The 18,897-nt window shown below is 51.8% G+C and overlaps 2 protein-coding genes across 5 annotated transcripts in view; one reads left to right on the forward strand and one right to left on the reverse strand.

Moving 5' to 3' along the window:
- Nucleotides 1-18,897, reverse strand: part of TUFM (Tu translation elongation factor, mitochondrial) — a 250,029-nt gene that overhangs the window by 127,102 nt on the left and 104,030 nt on the right. The gene's annotated exons all lie outside the window — the stretch shown is intronic.
- Nucleotides 9,074-18,842, forward strand: SPNS1 (SPNS lysolipid transporter 1, lysophospholipid). Of its 4 annotated transcripts, XR_007722054.1 has the most exons (14): nucleotides 9,074-9,249; nucleotides 9,487-9,778; nucleotides 9,881-9,946; nucleotides 12,285-12,421; nucleotides 13,547-13,698; nucleotides 13,797-13,863; nucleotides 15,563-15,708; nucleotides 15,997-16,152; nucleotides 16,444-16,633; nucleotides 16,937-17,002; nucleotides 17,257-17,355; nucleotides 17,870-18,041; nucleotides 18,301-18,552; nucleotides 18,635-18,842. XR_007722054.1 is itself a non-coding variant. In XM_050773934.1 (13 exons), exons 1-13 carry the CDS (start codon nucleotides 9,166-9,168, stop codon nucleotides 18,393-18,395), a joined length of 1,722 nt encoding a protein of 573 aa, XP_050629891.1. In that variant the 5' UTR covers nucleotides 9,074-9,165; the 3' UTR covers nucleotides 18,396-18,639. The 4 variants fall into 4 exon arrangements, 3 of the variants coding, with proteins under 3 accessions (XP_050629891.1, XP_050629892.1, XP_050629893.1); XM_050773934.1 differs by having other exon boundaries at nucleotides 18,301-18,639; XM_050773935.1 differs by having other exon boundaries at nucleotides 9,078-9,249; nucleotides 9,574-9,778; nucleotides 18,301-18,639.

Here is an 18,897-nt window from a genome sequence, read left to right on the forward strand (position 1 = left end):
TCCTTTCATATTGAGAACACTACACAGTGCTGAAGTCCAGCTGGTACACACAGGGGTGGCACCTTGGCTGCATCTGTTCTCAACAGTCAGACACTTCTTCTGATTGGTTAATGCTGGGCTGTACTGGTTGCTAAATATTGAACATCATTTTAAAACTATTTGAGATGCACTTTTGTACTCAGGAGGCCAAGGTAGGAGGATTGCTGGAGCCCAGAAGTTTGAGACCAGCCTGGGCAACACAGTGGGACCTTGTCTCTTAAAAAAAAGAAAGAAAGAAATCAGCTGGGCATAGTTTCTTATGCCTTTAATCCCAGCACTTTGGGAGGCTGAGGCGGTGGATCACCGGAGGTCGGGAGTTGAAGACCAGCCTGGCCAACATGGTGACACCTTGTCTCTACTGAAAATACAAAAAAAAACCCCCAAAAAACAAAAAACCTAAGTGTGGTGGCGCGCCCCTTTAATCCCAGCTACGTCGGGAGGCTGAGGCAGGAGAATTGCTTGAACCCAGGAGGCAGAGGTTGCAGTGAGTCGAGATCGCACCATTGCACTCCAGCCTGGGCGACAAGAGTGAAACTCTGTCTGAAAAAAAAAAAAATCCAGTGAAATACACCTTTGTGTATGAGATCCAAGTTTCACTTTTTGTGATACAATAAGCCATTTTTTCAGTAATGTCTACTAAAAAAAAAAAAGCCATTAACCTTTCTCTGACATTTGCATGATTTTAACAAAAGTATGTCAACTTCTTAAAATGTTTTGTTGGAATGTGGCATTTCTTTGAATTTTATAACATTAAAAGAATCCACGACATGGTACAGCTCTCCACTTTTTTAGCTTTTTAAATGTCCATTAATAAGTTTGAATATGTTAAAATTATACATTTAACCTCAACAGAATAAATGGCAATATGTTCAACTTGTGTATACTGGAGGATTTTTGTCTTTGTGACCCTCATGTGACCCCCCACTAAGACCCTTGTGACAGAAACTGTTAGTCCTTCACGTCCATTTTTCCTCCTTCTGTGGTACTAGGACCCATGGTTTTTAGCAAGGCACAGAGACACTCAGAATAAAAACAGTGGCCGGGCGTGGGGGCGCACACCTGGAATCCTACCTAGCACCCTGGGAGGCTGAGGTGGGAGGATCGCTTGAACCCAGGAGGTTGAGGTTGCAATGAGCTACGGTTGTGCCAACCCACTCCAGCCTGGGCAACAATCAAGATCCTGTCTCAAAAAAAAAAAAAAAAAAAATTAAGACAGTACTTCCTGGCCTCCATTGTAGCTAGATGTAGCCAAGTGCCAATACAGGCTCCTGGGGTATAAGTGGAATGGAGTATCACTTCCCAGAAGCGTGCATAGCGGGCAGCTTGTCCCCTCTCCTTCGCTTGCCTCCTGCCTGCTTACCGGAAGTGGAGCAGCCCTGCTGACTTTAGGTGACCTCTGGAACAGAAGCCACATGGGCCAGGATGGTGAGAGAAGGCGCCTGGATCACAGCATCCATGTGGCACCTCATTGGCCTGGCAGTGCTGACCTCTGGGCTTTCACATGAAAGAGGGACTGCTGCCTCACTTTAAATCACTTATTTTAGGGTTTCTATCACTTATAACCAAACCTAGTTCTAATTCCAGCATGTAGCTATTGCAAGCAATGTAGTGTTCCCTTTGGGGTACCTGTGTGGGATTTTTCTCGGGGGTTTCCATCTGAGAGTGGAATCACTGGTCACTAATTCTTGAATACTATCAGATTGCTAACCAAAGTGCATGTACCTTTTTACGTATGCCCTAGCAAGTGCTGGAAGTCTCCAGTTTCCTCATGCCTTCCCCGACTTAATCTGGGAAGGATATGGGAAAGAGTACTTACTCATTGTAAAAGACTGCATTTCTTTATCTTTTATGATGAGAGTATTCATCCTTTTACATGTCTAAAAGAATATCTAGGGTGATGTTTCCTTCTTTCTTTTTCTTTTCTTTTTTTTTAATAGGGTCTTGTTCTATCACCAGTCTGGAGTGCAGTGGTGTGATCTTGGCTCACTGCAACCTCTGCTGCCCGGGCTCAAGTGATCCTGCCACCTCAGCCTCCTGATTAGCTGGGACCACAGGTGCATGCCAACATGCCCACCTAATTTTTTTGTATCTTTTGTAGAGGGGGAATCTCACTATGTTGCCCAGGCTGATCTTGAACTGCTGAGCTCAAGCAGTCTGCCTCTGCCTCCCAAAGTGCTGGGATTATAGGTGTGAGCCATTGTTCCCTGCCTTGTTTTGTTTTCTTGAGATGGGGTCTTCTCTGTCACCTAGGCTGGAGTGTAGTGGTGCTATCATAGCTCACTGCAGCCTCGATCTTGTGGACTCGAGCAATCCTCCCACCTCAGTCTCCTGAGTAGCTGGGACTACAGGTGCATGACATTACACCTGCTAGTTGTTAAATTTTTGTGTAGAGATGGAATCTCCCTGGGTTTCCCAAGCTGGTCTGGAACTCCTGGCCTCAATCAATTTTCCTGCCTTGGCCTCCCAAAGGGCTGGGATTATAGGCGTGAACCACTGCACCTGGCTCTGGATGAGCTTCCTCAAACTCTCCTGATTAGAGACCTTTGAAACTTTAATGTGCCTTTACTCAGTGCCACATATCAACCTTGGCTCTTTTTATAACCTCATTCATCCTCGGAGCAATCCTGTGAGGTAGGTGTTCTTACTCCCATTTTACAGAAGAAAAACAGAAGCTTAGGGCCGGGCACAGTGGCTCATGCCTGTAATCCCAGCACTTTGGGAGGCTGAAGCGGATGGATCATTTGAGGTCAGAAGTTCGAGACCACCCTGGCCAACATGGTGAACCCCTATCTCTACGAAAAAATAAAAATAACCAGATGTAGTGAGGCACACCTGTAATCCCAGCTACTCGGGAGGCTAAGGCAGGATAATCGCTTGAACCCGGGAGGCGGAGGTTGCAGTGAGCTGAGATTGTGCCACTGCACTCCAGCCTGGGCAACAGAGTAAGACTCTGTCTCAAAAAAGAAAAGAAAAACAGAAGCTTAGAAAGATGAATGAAACTGCTCCAGACCACAGGGCCTCCCATTGCACAGCCCAGTGTAGATGCAAGTGGGTCTGATGTATGGCTCAAAATTCTCAAGGAGACCAGAGACTGACTCGTCAGTGTGCACACAGGTTGTCTGGGGACTTCGTTAGTGTGCAGATGCTGGATCGGCAGCTGGGGTGGGGCGTGAGATGCTGCATTTCCAGCAAGGTCCCAAGTGATGTGATGCAGCTGATCACACTTGAAGTGGCAAGATACCATTTTGCCTTTTTTCTCTATGCCTTTACAGTTTCCTACCTCCCTACCCCTGTCACCTCCTCCAACTCAGGGTCAGTTCCTCCGTAAGGCTCCTCATAGGACTGGTCACATCGTCTTTTGTGTGTCCCACCTCTGCTTGGATTCTGGCTTGGTACCCCCATCCACATGTCCAGGTTTTGCTCCCCTATGGGACTATAAGCTCCCTGAAAAATAAGCTCTTGTTCTTAAAAATCTCTTGGCTGGGCCGCAGTGGCCAACACCTGTAATCCCAGCACTTCAGGGGGCTGAGGTGGGAGGATCACTTGAGGCCAGGAGTTCCAGACCAGCCTGGGCAATCTAGCGAGACCCCATCTCTACAAACATAAACAAATTAGCCAAGAGTGTGGTGCATGCCTGTAGTCCCAGCTACTCAGGAGGCTGAGGCAGGAGGATCGCTTGAGCCCAGGAGTTTGAGGCTGCAGTGAGCTGTGATTGTGCCACTGCACATCAGCCTGAGCAACAGAGCAAGACCCCCATCTCAAAAAAGTTTCTTGCTTGGTGTCTGACACCTTGACACAGTAGTATCCTAACAAATGTTTGCTGAATGATTGAACTCCTGTCTCAAAGAATCCTAGCACCATCCATCTCTGCATGAGCCAGAAAAGCTTCATTCTTGATCCCTCTTCATCCCCCACACCACTGCATCACCCATTCAACTTAACAGCCCAGCTCCCTCCCAAATCAGCTCCCCCTGCCCCTCTCGATGCTGTCCTAGGCCAACCCACCACTGCCTGCAGCCTAGGCTAGTGCCACAGTTGCTTCACGGGTGGCTATTTTCCCTCTGGCCTCTCAAAGCCATCTTCCTTGTTGCAGCCAGAATGATATTTTCTTTTCTTTTCTTTTTTGAGACGGAGTCTCAGTCTGTTGTCCAGGCTGGAGTGCAGTGGTACAATCTTGGCTCAGTGCAACCTCTGCAGTGAGGTTCAAGCGATTTTCCTGCCTCAGCCTCCCAAGTAGTTAGGATTACGGGTGTTCACCACCACGCCTGGCTAATGTTTGTATTTTTAGTAGAGACAGGATTTCCCCATGTTGGCCAGGCTGGTCTTGAACTCCTGAACTCAAGTGAGCCACCACTCCTGGCCTATTGTAGTTTAATTAGTATACCTAAATATTGACTCATTTTAAACATACAGTTAAGTGAATTTTTTCAAAAAATTATTTATGTAGAGACAGGGTCTTGCTGTGTCACCCAGGCTGGCGTGCAGTGGTGCAATCATAGCTCACTGCAGCCTCAAACTCCTGACCTCAAACAGTCTTCCCATTTCAGCCTCCCTAAGCGCTGGAATTACAGGTGTGAGCCACCATGCCTGGTCTTCAGTGAGTTTTGGTAGATGTACAGGGTTGTGCAAAAGTTTCCTTTTCTTGCCCGTGACCCCAGGCAACCCCTAATCTGCTTTCTATCACCTTACTTTTGCCTTCTCCGGATGTTCATATAAATGAATAACACAGTATGCAGTGTTTTGTGTCTGGCTTCTTTCACTTAATACAATGTTTCTGAGTTTGTATCAGTAGTTCTGTTACAGGACGGGGTCCCAATCCAGACCCCAAGTGAAGGTTCTTGGTTTTTTTTTTTTTTTTTTTTTTTTTTTTGAGATGGAGTCTCGCTCTGTCGCCCAGGCTGGAGTGCAGTGGCCGGACCTCAGCTCACTGCAAGCTCCGCCTCCTGGGTTCACGCCATTCTCCTGCCTCAGCCTCCCAAGTAGCTGGGACTACAGGCGCCCGCCACCTCGCCCAGCTAATTTTTTGTATTTTTTAGTAGAGACGGGGTTTCACCGTGTTAGCCAGCATGGTCTCGATCTCCTGACCTCGTGATCCGCCCATCTCGGCCTCCCAAAGTGCTGGGATTACAGGCTTGAGCCACCGCGCCCGGCCTTTTTTTTGTTGTTGAGACAGAGTCTCGCTTTGTCGCCAAGACTGGAGTGCAGTGGCTGGATCTCAGCTCACTGCAAGCTCCGCCTCCCGGGTTCACGCCATTCTCCTGCCTCAGCCTCCCGAGTAGCTGGGACTACAGACGCCCGCCACCTCGCCTGGCTAGGTTTTTGTATTTTTTAGTAGAGACGGAGTTTCACCGGGTTAGCCAGGATGGTCTCAATCTCCTGACCTCGTGATCCGCCCGTCTTGGCCTCCCAAAGTGCTGGAATTACAGGCTTGAGCCACTGCGCCTGGCCAGGTTCTTGGATCTTGCACAAGAAGGAATTTGGGGCTAGTCCGCAGTGTGAAGTAAAAGCAAGTTTATTAAGAAAGTAAACTGGGCCAGGCGCAGTGGCTTATGCCTGTAATCCTACCACTTTGGGAGGCCGAGGTGGGCTTATCACCTGAGGTCAGGAGTTCAAGACCAGCCTGGCCAACATGGCGAAACCCCATCTTTACTAAAAATACAAAAATTAGCTGGGCGAGGTGGTGGGGGCCTATAATGCCAGCTACTTGGGAGGCTGAGGCAGGAGACTCACTTGAACCCGGGAGGCAGAGGTTACAGTGAGCTGAGGTCATGCTATTGCACTGGGCTACAGAGTGAGACTCCATCTCAAAAAAAAAAAAAAAAAAAAAAAAAAAAGTAAACTGGTGAAAGTACAGCTACTCCATAGACAGTGTAGGACATTCCTGGAAGTAAGAGGAGGAAGGCGTCCACCTTATGTACAAGACTCATACGTATGGGGAGATGTGCTCTGCTACAAGGGTTTGTGATAAAAGGATTTTTTTTTTTTTTTTTTGTGATGGAGTCTCACTCTGTTGACCAGACTGGAGTGCAGTGGCGTGATCTCGGCTCACTGCAACCTCCGCCTCCTGGGTCCCGATTCAAGCAATTCTCCTGCCTCAGCCTCCCAAGTAGCTGGGATTACAGGAATACTATGCCCAACTAATTTTTGTATTTTTAGTAGAGACGGGAGTTTCACCATGTTGGCCAGGCTGGTCTTGAACTCCTGACCTCATGATCCGCCTGCCTTGACCTCCCAAAGTGCTGGGATTACAGGCATGAGCCACTGCGCCCGGCTAATTTTCTTAATTACTATATTTAGCAAGAATCAATATTGTTATCTTTAAAGCAAAATTAGGAATGCCTTTGTTCTCCATATATTGGGATATCTGGACACTCCCAAGTCTGGGTCTGTTTAGTAAACATTATTATATTATTATTATTTGAGATGCAGCTTTGCTCTTGTTGCCTGGGCTGGAGTGCAATGGTGCTCTCTCAGCTCACTGCAACCTCCGCCTCCCAGGTTCAAGTGATTCTTCTGCCTCAGCCTCCTGAGTAGTTGGGATTATAGGTGTGTGCCACCATGCTCGGCTAATTTTTTTTTTTTTTTTTTTTTTTTTTTGAGTCTCACACGGTTGCCCAGGCTGGAGTGCAGTGGCATGATCTCGGCTCACTGCAGCCTCTGCCTCCTGGGTTGAAACAATTCTCTGCCTCAGCCTCCCAAGTAGCTGGGATTACAGGCACCCACCACCACGTCCGGCTAATTTTTTTTTTTTTTTTTTTTTTTTGTATTTTTAGTAGAGATGGGGTTTCACCATCTTGACCAGGCTGGTCTTGAACTCCTGACCTCGTGATCCACCCGCCTCAGCCTCCCAAAGTGTTGGGATTACAGGCGTGAGCCACCGCCCCCGGCTTAGTAAACGTTATTAATTTGTTCCCTTAACCATAAACATCTCGAGTCTAGGAATGCCTTACTTTCTGGAATTCAGTCCAGCAAGTCCTAGCCTTATTTTCCTAGCCCTCACTCAAAATGGAGTCACTCTGGTTCGAATGTCTCTGACAGTTCATTCCTTTTCATTGCTAAGCTATTCCCATTGTATGAATAGATTATGCCCCATTGATGGACATGTGGATTCTTTTCATTTTGGGGCTATTATGAATAATGCGTTTATGAATATTCATATACAGGTTTTTGTTTGGACACGTTTTCATTTCTCATTGATAGTTACCTAGGAGTGGAATTGCTGGGTCATATGGAAAATGTATATTTAATTTTAATTTTTTTAGTTTTTTGTAGAGATGAGTCTCGCTTTGTTGCCCAGGCTGATCTTGAACTCCTGGGCTGAAGTGATCCTCCCACCTCAGCTTCCCAAAGTGCTAGGATTACAGGCATGGGCCACTGTGCCTGGCCAAAAACACAATTTTTAAAATGGACAAAGGAGCCAGGTGCAGTGGTTCACACCTGTAGTCCTAGTATTTTGGGAGGATGAGGCAGGAGGATTGCTTGAGTTCAGGAGTTCCAGACTAGCCTGGACAACAGAGTGAGAACTCATCTCTACAAACATAAAAATTAAAATGACACTGGGCATGGTGGCTCACCCCTGTAATCCCAGCATGGTGGGAGGCCAAGGCGGGCAGACCACTTGAGGTCAGGAGTTCAAGACCAGCCTGGCCAACCTGGTGAAACCCCATCTCTACCAAAAATACAGAAAATTACCCGAGCGTGGTGGCGTGTGCCTGTTATCCCAGCTACTTGGGAGGCTGAGGCACAAGAATTGCTTGGACCTGGGAGGTGGAGGTTGCAGTGAGCCGAGATCCCGCCACTACACTCCAGCTCCAGCCTGGGTGACAGAGGAAGCCTCTGTCTCCAAAAAAAAAAAAAAAAAAAAAAAAAAAAAGGTTCTTTACATGGATGCAAGTCCTTTGGCAGATAGATGCTTTGTAAATATCTTCATTCAACCTGTGGCTTGCCCTTTCACTTCACAGGTGCAATTTACAACGTGTATCACTCTCTAGATACGCTCCACCAGGGAAGCGAGTAAGTCTGCCTTTCCCTGAAGCCTGGTAAAATGCCAGGCATGTAGATGTTCAATAATATTTTGTTGAGGGAATTAAATGGCTGCAACCTGAAGTTCCTGTCTGCCAGGGGAAACCCAAGCTTAAGGTTCTGAAACACGAGGCACCTAATATGGGGGGCAAAGCCGATTATGGGTATTCGGACTCGAAAGTTTCTAATAAGGCGTTTTGGGGTGGGGGGATGCTCTCCCCACTAGGTTCCAGAATTTCAGTAGAGGGGCTTCAAGGGCTGGTTGAAAGCTGGGTCTTCAAGCTGTATTTGCACAGAACTATACTAATTTTATTTAGAGTGCCTGTTTATTAGATGTACCTTGGAGATTATAGGGTGCCACTAAAGAATCACTCCAAGTTATCCCTTTGACCCCAGTCCTGTAGCGGGAGTCTCCTTAGGCTCGGAGTCCCTTCCTGCCCTACAAAAGCCCACAGGAGGCTCCGCTGAAGGGCTGCAATCCCGACTGGAGTGAGGAAAAACATGCTCCAGGAGGGGCGGGTGGAGACGCTTCCTTTAATAGGTATTTAAGTGTCCACGGTGAAGGTTCAGGAGTTTACAAGGCTAGCAGGGTTGGAGAATCTCAACAAAGGGCGGGGCGCTGCTCAAGCTCCGTCCGTTCCTCCATCCCTCCATCCATCGCGCTGCTCAAGCTTCATCCATCCATCTATCCATCCATCCATCTTTTACTGAGCGTAAAAAGCCTCCAACCAGACCCTGGGAGGAAGAGAGGATGGTTCCCGAGAACTAGGGCTGCTCCTTGGTTTTTAGAGGTATCTACTGCTTCCAAAACCTTTTGAGACCCCATTATCCCGTTTGATGAAGAAGCAGTCTGCCACGTGGGGGTTCCAGATAAGACAGCTGAAATTCGGAAGGCAGGCGACTCCACCAAGTCACCGAGACGCCCTTTTTGACGCTCCAGGGACCGCAGGATCTGGGAAGACTCCTGGTTACTCCGGCGACCGGTCGGCCGCCACAGGACGTGTGAGCCCGGGCAGAACGCCCAAGAAGCTTCCGTAGTCGGATGGCAGGTCACGTGTCGAGGGCTTGCCCGTGGGGACCCCTCCACCCTGGCTCCCGCGTCACATGACCGGCTTTGAGCAACATGGCGGCTGCCGTGGTGCAGCGCCGGGGCTGAGCGACAGCAAGTGCAGCGGGCTCCTATCCCGGGTGAGGGGTGGCCTCAGCGCGGGATCGTGCCCTCCTCAGCCCGCTCCTGTCCCCAACTTCACGTGTATTCCGCACGTCCCCTCCGCGCTGTGTGTCTACTGAGACGGGGAGGCGTGAAAGGGCCCGGGTCCCTTCTCAGTCGTGCTCTGTGCTTCGGGGCAAGCTCCCCGTCTCCGGGCGCACTTCCCTCGCCTGGGTTCAGTCTATCCTCCTTTCTCCAGCCTCCTCCCCTCGCAGGTGGGATCGTCGGTGGGACCGGAGCGCGGCCGGGCGCGGCCCCCCGGGACCATGGCCGGGTCCGACACCGCGCCCTTCCTCAGCCAGGCGGATGACCCGGACGACGGGCCAGTGCCTGGCAACCCGGGGTTGCCAGGGTCCATGGGGAACCCGAAGTCCGAGGAGCCCGAGGTCCCGGACCAGGAGGGGCTGCAGCGCATCACCGGCCTGTCTCCTGGCCATTCGGCTCTCATAGTGGCGGTGCTGTGCTACATCAATCTCCTGAACTACATGGACCGCTTCACCGTGGCTGGTAGGGACTCACTTCTAGGAGGAAGGTAGTCTAGGAGAGGGGAGCCAGGGTCCCGAGGGTGGCGCTGCTTTGCCGGACCATCCTGAATTTTTTCCTTCTCAGGCGTCCTTCCCGATATCGAGCAGTTCTTCAACATCGGGGACAGTAGCTCTGGGCTTATCCAGACTGGTGAGTGGGGACACCTCCTGGTCACACAGCCGCTCCTCTTTCTGTTCTGTCCCAACTGGGACCACATGCTTTCCTGCCTGGGGGCTCATTAATGGAGGTTTTGTGGCCAGTGAGGGGAGGTGATGGCCCTGATGTCGCTCGGGGGTCAGCTGGGGCACTACATTTAAAGAGGGAGTCAGTTTAGTATAACTAAGTATAACTTCACCCAGGTGAAGTTTAAATCTAGGTTTAAATCTCAGCTCTTCCACTTCTTGTGTGATGGTAGGCAAGGCACTCAACCTCTCTAAGCCTCATTTTCCTTGTCTATAAGATGGAACGAGTAATAACACAAATCATCTTTTAGGACTGATGTGAAGATTAACTGAAAGATTGCCTGTGAAGGGCCTAGTGCAGTGTTTGGCAGATAGTAGATACCCAGTAAATAATGGCAGGAGGGTAGGGTGCGGTGACTCACGCCTGTAGTCCCAGCACTTTGGGAGGCCAAGATGAGTGGATCATTTGAAGTTAGGAGTTCAAGACCAGCCTGGCCAACATGACGAAACCCCATCTCTTCTAAAAATACAAAAATTAGCCGGGCTTGGTGGCAGGCGCCTGTAATCCCAGCTACTTGGGAGGCTGAGGCATGAGAATTACTTGAACCCAGGAGGCAGAGGTTGCAGTGAGCCTAGATCGCACCACTGCACTCCAGCCTGGGTGACAGAGCGAGACTCCATCTCATAAATAAATAAATAAAGGCAGGAGAGGGTGTCTGGAATGGGGAGAGGTGCGTTTTACTTGTTCACAACTCTGGGGCTTGTGGGAGAGGCAAAGCTAGAGTCAAGCTCTCTTTTTCTTCCTTCCTTCCTTCATTTCTCAACCATTTCTGAGTACTCATTGTGTGCCAGGCCTGGAGGAAGTGATGATTACATCTGTAGGACTTTGCTAAGAACTTTTATGCTCCTTGTCTTCTAACCCTTCCATCAGCCAAAAACAGGTATTATTGTTCCTATTTTATAGAGGAAGTAGGTAGTGATATCTACAGCTTATAAAGAAACTGAGGCTTGGAGAAGAGTTAAGACTTGCCCAGGGTCACACCACCAGTTGGAGGCGGAACAGGAATTTGAAACCAGGTCTTGCAGTGTTCTTTTCTTTACTCCAGGCCAATGAGGAACTGGAGGTATTTGAGGTGAAGTCTGGAGCAATGAGAATGGGATCATAGGGCAAGGTCTTCAAATCTCTGAAGAAGTGTTGAGTTAGAGCAGCAGCTCTTTCTAGGCAGCTGCATTTATTCACTTTTTAATTCAGCACATGCTTATTGAGCACCTATTTTGCACTAGGCTGTGTGTTAAATGAGTGAAAGAAGCACAGTCATGGCCAATACAGGCAAGGACCTTGCCTTGGGAGCTGATGGTATGCTATGCATGAGGGAGCAACAGTCAGTAAAACCCTAAACTAAAGTGGGACAGTTTTCCCATAGGGATAAGTATTATGTAACAGAAAATAGTCCAGGCACTGTGGCTCATGCCTGTAATCCCAGCACTTTGAGAGGCTGAGGCTGGCGGATCATGAGATCAGGAGATTGAGACCATCCTGACCAACATGGTAAAACATCATCTCTACTAAAAATACAAAAATTAGCTGGGCCTGGTGGCATGCCCCTGTAGTCCCAGCTGCTTGGGAGGCTGAGGCAGGAGAATCGCTTGAACCCAGGAGGCAGAGGTTGCAGTGAGCCGAGATCGCGCCACAGCACTCCAGCTTGGCAACAGAGTGAGACTTTGTCTAAAAAAAACAAGAGAAAACAGTAAATGTGAGAGTCGGGACTGGATGTATGCTCATCTGGGCATGCTTGACCCTTGGCCCTGGGCAAGTGTCTGAGCTGGAACCTGAAGGAACTATGCTCTGTGAAGTTTCAGGGGAGAGGAGAGAATGTCCTTGATAGAGGAGACAGCAGGTGCGCAAACCCCTAGTGGTATTGACCTTGACAACTGGGCCATTGGGATGCAGAGAGAGGAAGGGAAAAAGGCTGACCATGAGTTTGGAGAGGTAGGAGGGGCTAGATCGGACGGGGGCATTGTGAGCCATGGTATATATGGAGTTTGGAGCTTGTCTTGGCTAGGTGGGAGGAATTGACAAGTAGTGGGACCATCCATGTACAATGGGAAATTTGGAAAGGTGTTCAGGATGGAGCTGGAGTGTCCGCCTGGCAGGAAGCTCTGATGGGATTCAGGCTGGGATGTGGGGGTGTTGTGAATTCCGTGAGGAGAAGGTGGGCATCTCTTGTGCTTTAGTGGTTCCAGCTGGGGTGGGAGTGGGAGGTAGGGGTACCTGGACTGAGCTGTGACTCTCTCCTTCCCCCTAGTGTTCATCTCCAGTTACATGGTGTTGGCACCTGTGTTTGGCTACCTGGGTGACAGGTACAATCGGAAGTATCTCATGTGCGGGGGCATTGCCTTCTGGTCCCTGGTGACACTGGGGTCATCCTTCATCCCCGGAGAGGTGAGGCCCTGAGCTGGCTCCCGCTTCTGCCCACACCCACTCCCTGTCAGTCTCTGATGCTGCTCCTTGGAGCCATGGCAGACTGGGCCTCAGGGACTCCTGCAGTTTCCCTGGTCCATGCCATTTTATACCCTTCCTTGCCTGAGTTAACCTGCCCCACCCCATCCTCTCCCCTTTTCTTCCAGAGCGTTCTCTGTCCATCATCCCCTCTTCCCTTGACCACTGACTCCTTCTACTCCATACCTAAACACTCCATACCCTACCTGGCCTGCCCTCTCTCCCTCCTCTCCTTCCTGATCAGACTTCCTGAAGGGCCCCAAGAGCGTGGCGCCAGTGATTCTGAGTGTGGGTGAAAGAGCGGCTGGGGAGATGCCGTCACTCTGCCTGCACTTCCTCACGCCTGCTCACCCCTCGAGCGCTGCCGCTAACTTCTACTCCCACCACTCCATGGACCCTGCTCTTGCCAAAGTCAACAGTGGCCTCCTGGTTGCTAAACACAGCTCCAACTTCCTGGCCCTGTTCGTGCTAGGTCCCCTGGGAGCTTCTGGCGCTGTTGACCCATTCTTCTTTCCTGAAACTCTCCTACCTTTGCGATGCCACACTTTTCTGGTTTTCCTCCTGCCTCCCTGGCTGTTGCTTCTTTGTTCCTTTGAAGTCTCCTCTGCCTGTTCTCACTCCATCCTGGAACTCTGTCCTCAGCCCCAGGACCTACGTATTTTCCTTGGGTGACTGGACCCATCCTTAGCTTCAGGTGTCTTTGGTAGACACATAAACTGCCATCTAAGGTCATTATTCATTTAAAAAAAATTAAAAAACTTTCCCCTACCAGGCAAGCAGGGGTTGTCTTATTTAGATCTTTTATTGTCTAGTCCTTGCAATAACTCTGTGAAAAGTTGTTGTTATCCTCCTTTTGCAGATGAGGAAGCTGAGGCTCAGAGAGGTTAAGTTATTTTCCCCAAATCGCAGCTAGTAAGTGGTGGAGCCAGGATGCAAGCCCAGGTCTGTGTGATTCTAAAACCCAGGCGTCTCCCGCCATCCCTGCTGCCTCTCGGGAGCGGGCTGGTGAGGTAGCCCGGAGGCTGGCTGCAGGCTGGGGTGCCACCTCTCCCCGGTCTCTCTCCCCAGCATTTCTGGCTGCTCCTCCTGACCCGGGGCCTGGTGGGGGTCGGGGAGGCCAGTTATTCCACCATTGCGCCCACTCTCATTGCCGACCTCTTTGTGGCCGACCAGCGGAGCCGGATGCTCAGCATCTTCTACTTTGCCATTCCGGTGGGCAGGTGAGCAGGCCTGGGGTCTGGGGGAAGGCAGAAGGGCCTGGCGTGGAGGACTGGATTGACTGGCTGTCCCCACTTTTTCCCTTCTCTCCCTCCCATAGTGGTCTGGGCTACATTGCAGGCTCCAAAGTGAAGGATATGGCTGGGGACTGGCACTGGGCTCTGAGGGTGAGTCTGGTCTTGGCCTGGGGGTAGGTCAGTGACATTCTCACTGATCCCTGTTTCCTACCTTCAAACCCCTTCCCACTGCCCATTTTTCTTTTAAGAGACAGGGTCTTGTGTCATCCAGGCTGCAGTGCAGTGGTGCAGTCATAGCTCACTGCAGCCTGGAACTCCTGAGCTCAAGTGATCCTCCCACTTCAGCCTCCCAAGTAGCTGGGACTATAGGTGCCCGCCACCATGCCTGGCTAATTAAAAAAACTTTTTCTTTTTGTAGGCTGGGTGTGGTGGCTAACACCTGTATCCCAGCACTTTGGGAGGCTGAGGCAGGTGGATTACTTGAGGTCAGGAATTCAAGATCAGCCTAGCCAACACGGTGAAACCCTGTCTCTACTAAAAATACAAAAATTAGCTGGGTTTGGTAGTGCATGCCTGTAATCCCAGCTACTCGGGGGGCTGAGGCAGGAGAATCACTTGAACCCAGGAGGCGGAGGTTGCAGCGAGCTGAGATTGCGCCACTGCACTCCAGCCTGGGCGACAGCGTGAGACTCCGTCTCAAAAAAAACAAAATTTTGCCAGGTGTGGTGGCTTGCGCCTGTAATCCCAACACTTTGGGAGGCTGAGGTGGGTGGATCCCCTGAGGTCAGGAGTTTGAGGCCAGCTTGACCAACATGGCGAAACCCTGTCTCTACTAAAAATGCATAATTAGCTGGGCATGGTGACGCATGCCTGGAATCCCAGCTACTCGGGAGGCTGAGGCAGGAGAATCACTTGAACCTGGGAGGCAGAGGTTATAGTGAGCAGAGATCATGTCATTACACACACACACACACACACACACACACACACACACACACACACATTTTTTTGTTGTTGTAGAGATGGAGTCTTTGTATGTTGCCCAGTTCAAGGTTGGTCTTGAACTCCTGGCCTCAAGCAATCCTCTTGCTTCAGCCTCCTAAAGTGCTGGGCTTACGGGTGTGAGCCATGCGCCTGGCTCCAAACACCCCTTTTTTGAGGCAGCACTCATTCTGCTGAGCCTGCAGGAGGCTGGCTGCCCTTACCTGGAAGCCATGTGCTAGACAGAATTCTTGCGTGCGGGTGACGGAAGCCCATTGTAAAACTGTAAGCCCCCTAAAGGGGCTGTCTTGACTTTCTTCCTGAAAGTCCCAGGTGAGCTTCAGTCAGGTAAAGCTGGATCTAGGGCTCCTACACTGCCGTTCTCTTCTGAGCTTTACTTTCCTCTGTGTTAACATCATTCTTAAGGACGTGAGAGCTCCAGATGGTTATCTTTCCATTTAGCAACATTGGCATCTTGGACCCTGGGGCCGTGTTTCCAGGATAGTGTCTGACTAGATGAACATGTGTCACATACCTCTGCAGAATCTGTCACCGAGGCTGGGGTGGTTAACAGTCTTCTTGTTGGCCAAGCCTGGGAACCTATTTAAACCAAGTGGATTGAGAGAAGTAGGGGTACTGGTTTCCCACAAGAAAATTACCAAAAAGGAAGCAAAGCTAGGCTTGCAAAAATAGGGTGGACCCTAGTGGCAGCCCCCTTCCCCCAAATTGCAGGTTTGGCTTCTTAGAGCAGGCACTTAACTGGGTATTTTAGGTCTCAGGCTGGAGTTATTGCACCCCACACTCTCCCCCAGCCCAGGGCTTAAGTGTGTCTCTGCCTGTGCCTATCCTGAAGCCCTCTGTCTCCCAGGTGACACCGGGTCTAGGAGTGGTGGCCGTTCTGCTGCTGTTCCTGGTAGTGCGGGAGCCGCCAAGGGGAGCTGTGGAGCGCCACTCAGATTCGCCACCCCTGAACCCCACCTCGTGGTGGGCAGATCTGAGGGCTCTGGCAAGAAAGTGAGTTTATCCCCACCCTAGACCACCATCTGAGGCCCCCCTGGCGTCTGGTTTGAAGTTTAAGTGGGGATGTTCCTGTTCCTGGCCACACCCCAAGGCCAGGAATTCGGTCGTTACTGCCCCCTTGTGGCAGCTGCTTGAATTACAGGCCCAGATCCTGGGAGCCAGAACCGCCTCTGCACATGGTGTTGTGACCTTACTAAAATAAGCCAGGAAGGGAGAAGAGAGGTCCCCTCCGCCCTGGACACCTCCATGGGGTCTTACTCTCTCCCTCCCAACTATCTGCAGTCCTAGTTTCGTCCTGTCTTCCCTGGGCTTCACTGCTGTGGCCTTTGTCACGGGCTCCCTGGCTCTGTGGGCTCCGGCATTCCTGCTGCGTTCCCGCGTGGTCCTTGGGGAGACCCCACCCTGCCTTCCCGGAGACTCCTGCTCTTCCTCTGACAGGTGCCCAGATGGGGCTATGCCGGGGGGCCTGTGGGTGGCAGGGCTGGAGTGAAGAGCATCTGTGGCTCAGACCCAGGCAGGGAGTTTGACTCCTGACTTCACAAGCTGCCTGCTCTCCTGGAATCTCCTATTTCCTGGTCTGGGAAATAAGTGATGGGATGATGTCTGCCACTTAGGGCTATGCGAACCATGTGTGTGTAGGGACCTTGGTTGTGAGGGTGGCTAGGATGGACAGCGTAGGGGGCTTGGCAGGCAGAGGGACAAACCCCCATTCCCTTCCCTCACCCTCAGCCTCATCTTTGGGCTCATCACCTGCCTCACTGGAGTCCTGGGCGTGGGCCTGGGCGTGGAGATCAGCCGCCGGCTCCGCCACTCCAATCCTCGGGCTGATCCCCTGGTCTGTGCCGCTGGCCTCCTGGGCTCTGCACCCTTCCTCTTCCTGTCCCTTGCCTGCGCCCGTGGTAGCATTGTGGCCACTTATGTGAGTAGCCAGCAGGTGTCAAGGGGAATGGCGTGGGTCCAGGGTGGAGGAGCAGTCAGTGTAATGGCCACTGGAATGCCTGGTTTTGAATCACAGCTTTGTCACTTCCCAGCTGTGTGACATTGGACAAGTAACTTAACCTCTCTGTGCTCAGTTTCGTCATGTGTAAAATGGGAATATCAGTAGCACCTGTCTCACTGGGGTGTTGTGAGGATTAAATTAGTTAATAGATGAGCTGGGAACATGGTCAACTTTCCATGTGTTTGCCCTTACTGCCATGAACCCCCCACCCTCTCTCCACAGATTTTCATCTTCATTGGAGAGACCCTCCTGTCCATGAACTGGGCCATCGTGGCCGACATTCTGCTGGTGAGTCGCTGGGCAGCTCCAGTGTCAGCCCAGAGGCTGATGAGAGCAGGGTTGGGGTCAGGAGTGTTGCCTTTACCCCTCAAAGCCCAGCCTCAACCTACCTTCTACAAAAAATAACATCTGTGGCAGACCCCTGGCCTGCCCTGTGACCTCAATCCCAGGCACACCTCTGACCCCGGCCTAGGCGGACCCTTGGTGGTCTCCTGCCCCCTGGAGCCCAGAGCACCCACTGAGCTCCACCAACTCCTCCATAGTACGTGGTGATCCCTACGCGACGCTCCACCGCCGAGGCCTTCCAGATCGTGCTGTCCCACCTGCTGGGTGACGCTGGGAGCCCCTACCTCATTGGCCTGGTGAGCATTGTTTCTTGGCTGGCACAGGGTAGGGGAACTTACATTTCCAGACCTGGCTGTTGGCCTGAGCCTGGACTGGATCAGACAGCCTGGCCCTAGTGAAGTGTCTGTGTCCTGTGTGCTGGGCACTTCTCACCTTCCATTGTCAACTGGAGGAGAAAGATTTTGTCTTTGAATATTTCTACCAGTAAGGCCAGGGACCTCACCCTGGTGGTCCAGACTCCCCCTTTCTTTTTTCTTTTTTTCCTGAGACAAGACCTCACTCTGTTGCCCAGGCTGCAGTGTAGTGGCACGATCACGGCTCACTGCAGCCTTGACCTCCTGGGCTCAAGCGATCCTCCTACCTCAGCCTCCCGAGTAGCTGGGATGATAGGCATGAGCCACTGCGTCTGGCTCAAACCTCCTTCCCTTTCCTGGGCTCCACTTGTCTTTCTCCCTGGAGCTCAGGGGCGTGCCCTCCCTGGCTCATCTGTGAGGCTGACTTCCCAGGCTTTCCTGTCTCCTCTCCCTGCAGATCTCTGACCGCCTGCGCCGGAACTGGCCACCCTCCTTCTTGTCCGAGTTCCGGGCTCTGCAGTTCTCGCTCATGCTCTGTGCGTTTGTCGGGGCACTGGGTGGCGCAGCTTTCCTGGGCACCGCCATCTTCATTGAGGGCGACCGCCGGCGGGCGCAGCTGCACGTGCAGGGTCAGTTAGGAGCTGTGCCTGGGCCAGCTTCTTGATCTGCCTGTCTGTCCGTCCATCTGTCTGCCCGTCCATCTGTCTGCCCACTCCTGTGCACCCGGCAGCTAAGTCCACAGCTCTTGCCTTGTTTGGCCTCCAGTCTGCATCCACCCCTCGGGTGGCTCTGTGACTGCCCCATCCATTTCCCGCTGCCTGTTTGCCCTTCTCTGGCTTTGTCTGTCTGTCCGTCCAGCTCACCCTGGCTCTGACCCTCCCCCCGCAGGCCTGCTGCATGAAGCAGGGCCCACAGACGACCAGATTGTGGTGCCCCAGCGGGGCCGCTCCACCCGCGTGCCCGTGGCCAGCGTGCTCATCTGAGAGGCCGCCGCTCACCTGCCTGCACATCTGCCACAGCTGGCCCTGGGCCCACCCCACGAAGGGCCTGAGCCTAACCTCTTGGCCTGGCCCAGCTTCCAGTGGGACCCTGGGCCATGTCCCAGCTCCCAGACACTACATGGGCAGCTCAAGGGAGAAGGTGGGGGTCCAGGAGGGGGATCCCCCTCCACAGGGGCAGCCCCAGGGGCTCGGTGCTATTTGTAACGGAATAAAATTTGTAGCCAGACCCCAGGTGCCTGCTCTCGTCTTTCTCTGGGTGGCCTCTGATCTTGTACCCCGTCTTCATCCCGAAGATTGTGGGTCATTCCTTGGGACTCTGGGTGAGTCTCTGCCCTTCTAGGCTGAGTGACTGAGATGGGGGACTGCTCTCCTCCCAGTGAGCTGGCTCAGTGTGACTGTGAGTCACGCCCCTGCTTCTCTGGAGCCTGTCCCTTGCCCCGCAGGCCTGGCTGAGGTGGGGGTGGGCACTGCCCTTTGTACCCCA

The sequence above is a fragment of the Macaca thibetana genome, chromosome 20 (genome assembly GCF_024542745.1).
Source record: "Macaca thibetana thibetana isolate TM-01 chromosome 20, ASM2454274v1, whole genome shotgun sequence".
NCBI classification, from domain to species: domain Eukaryota; kingdom Metazoa; phylum Chordata; class Mammalia; order Primates; family Cercopithecidae; genus Macaca; species Macaca thibetana.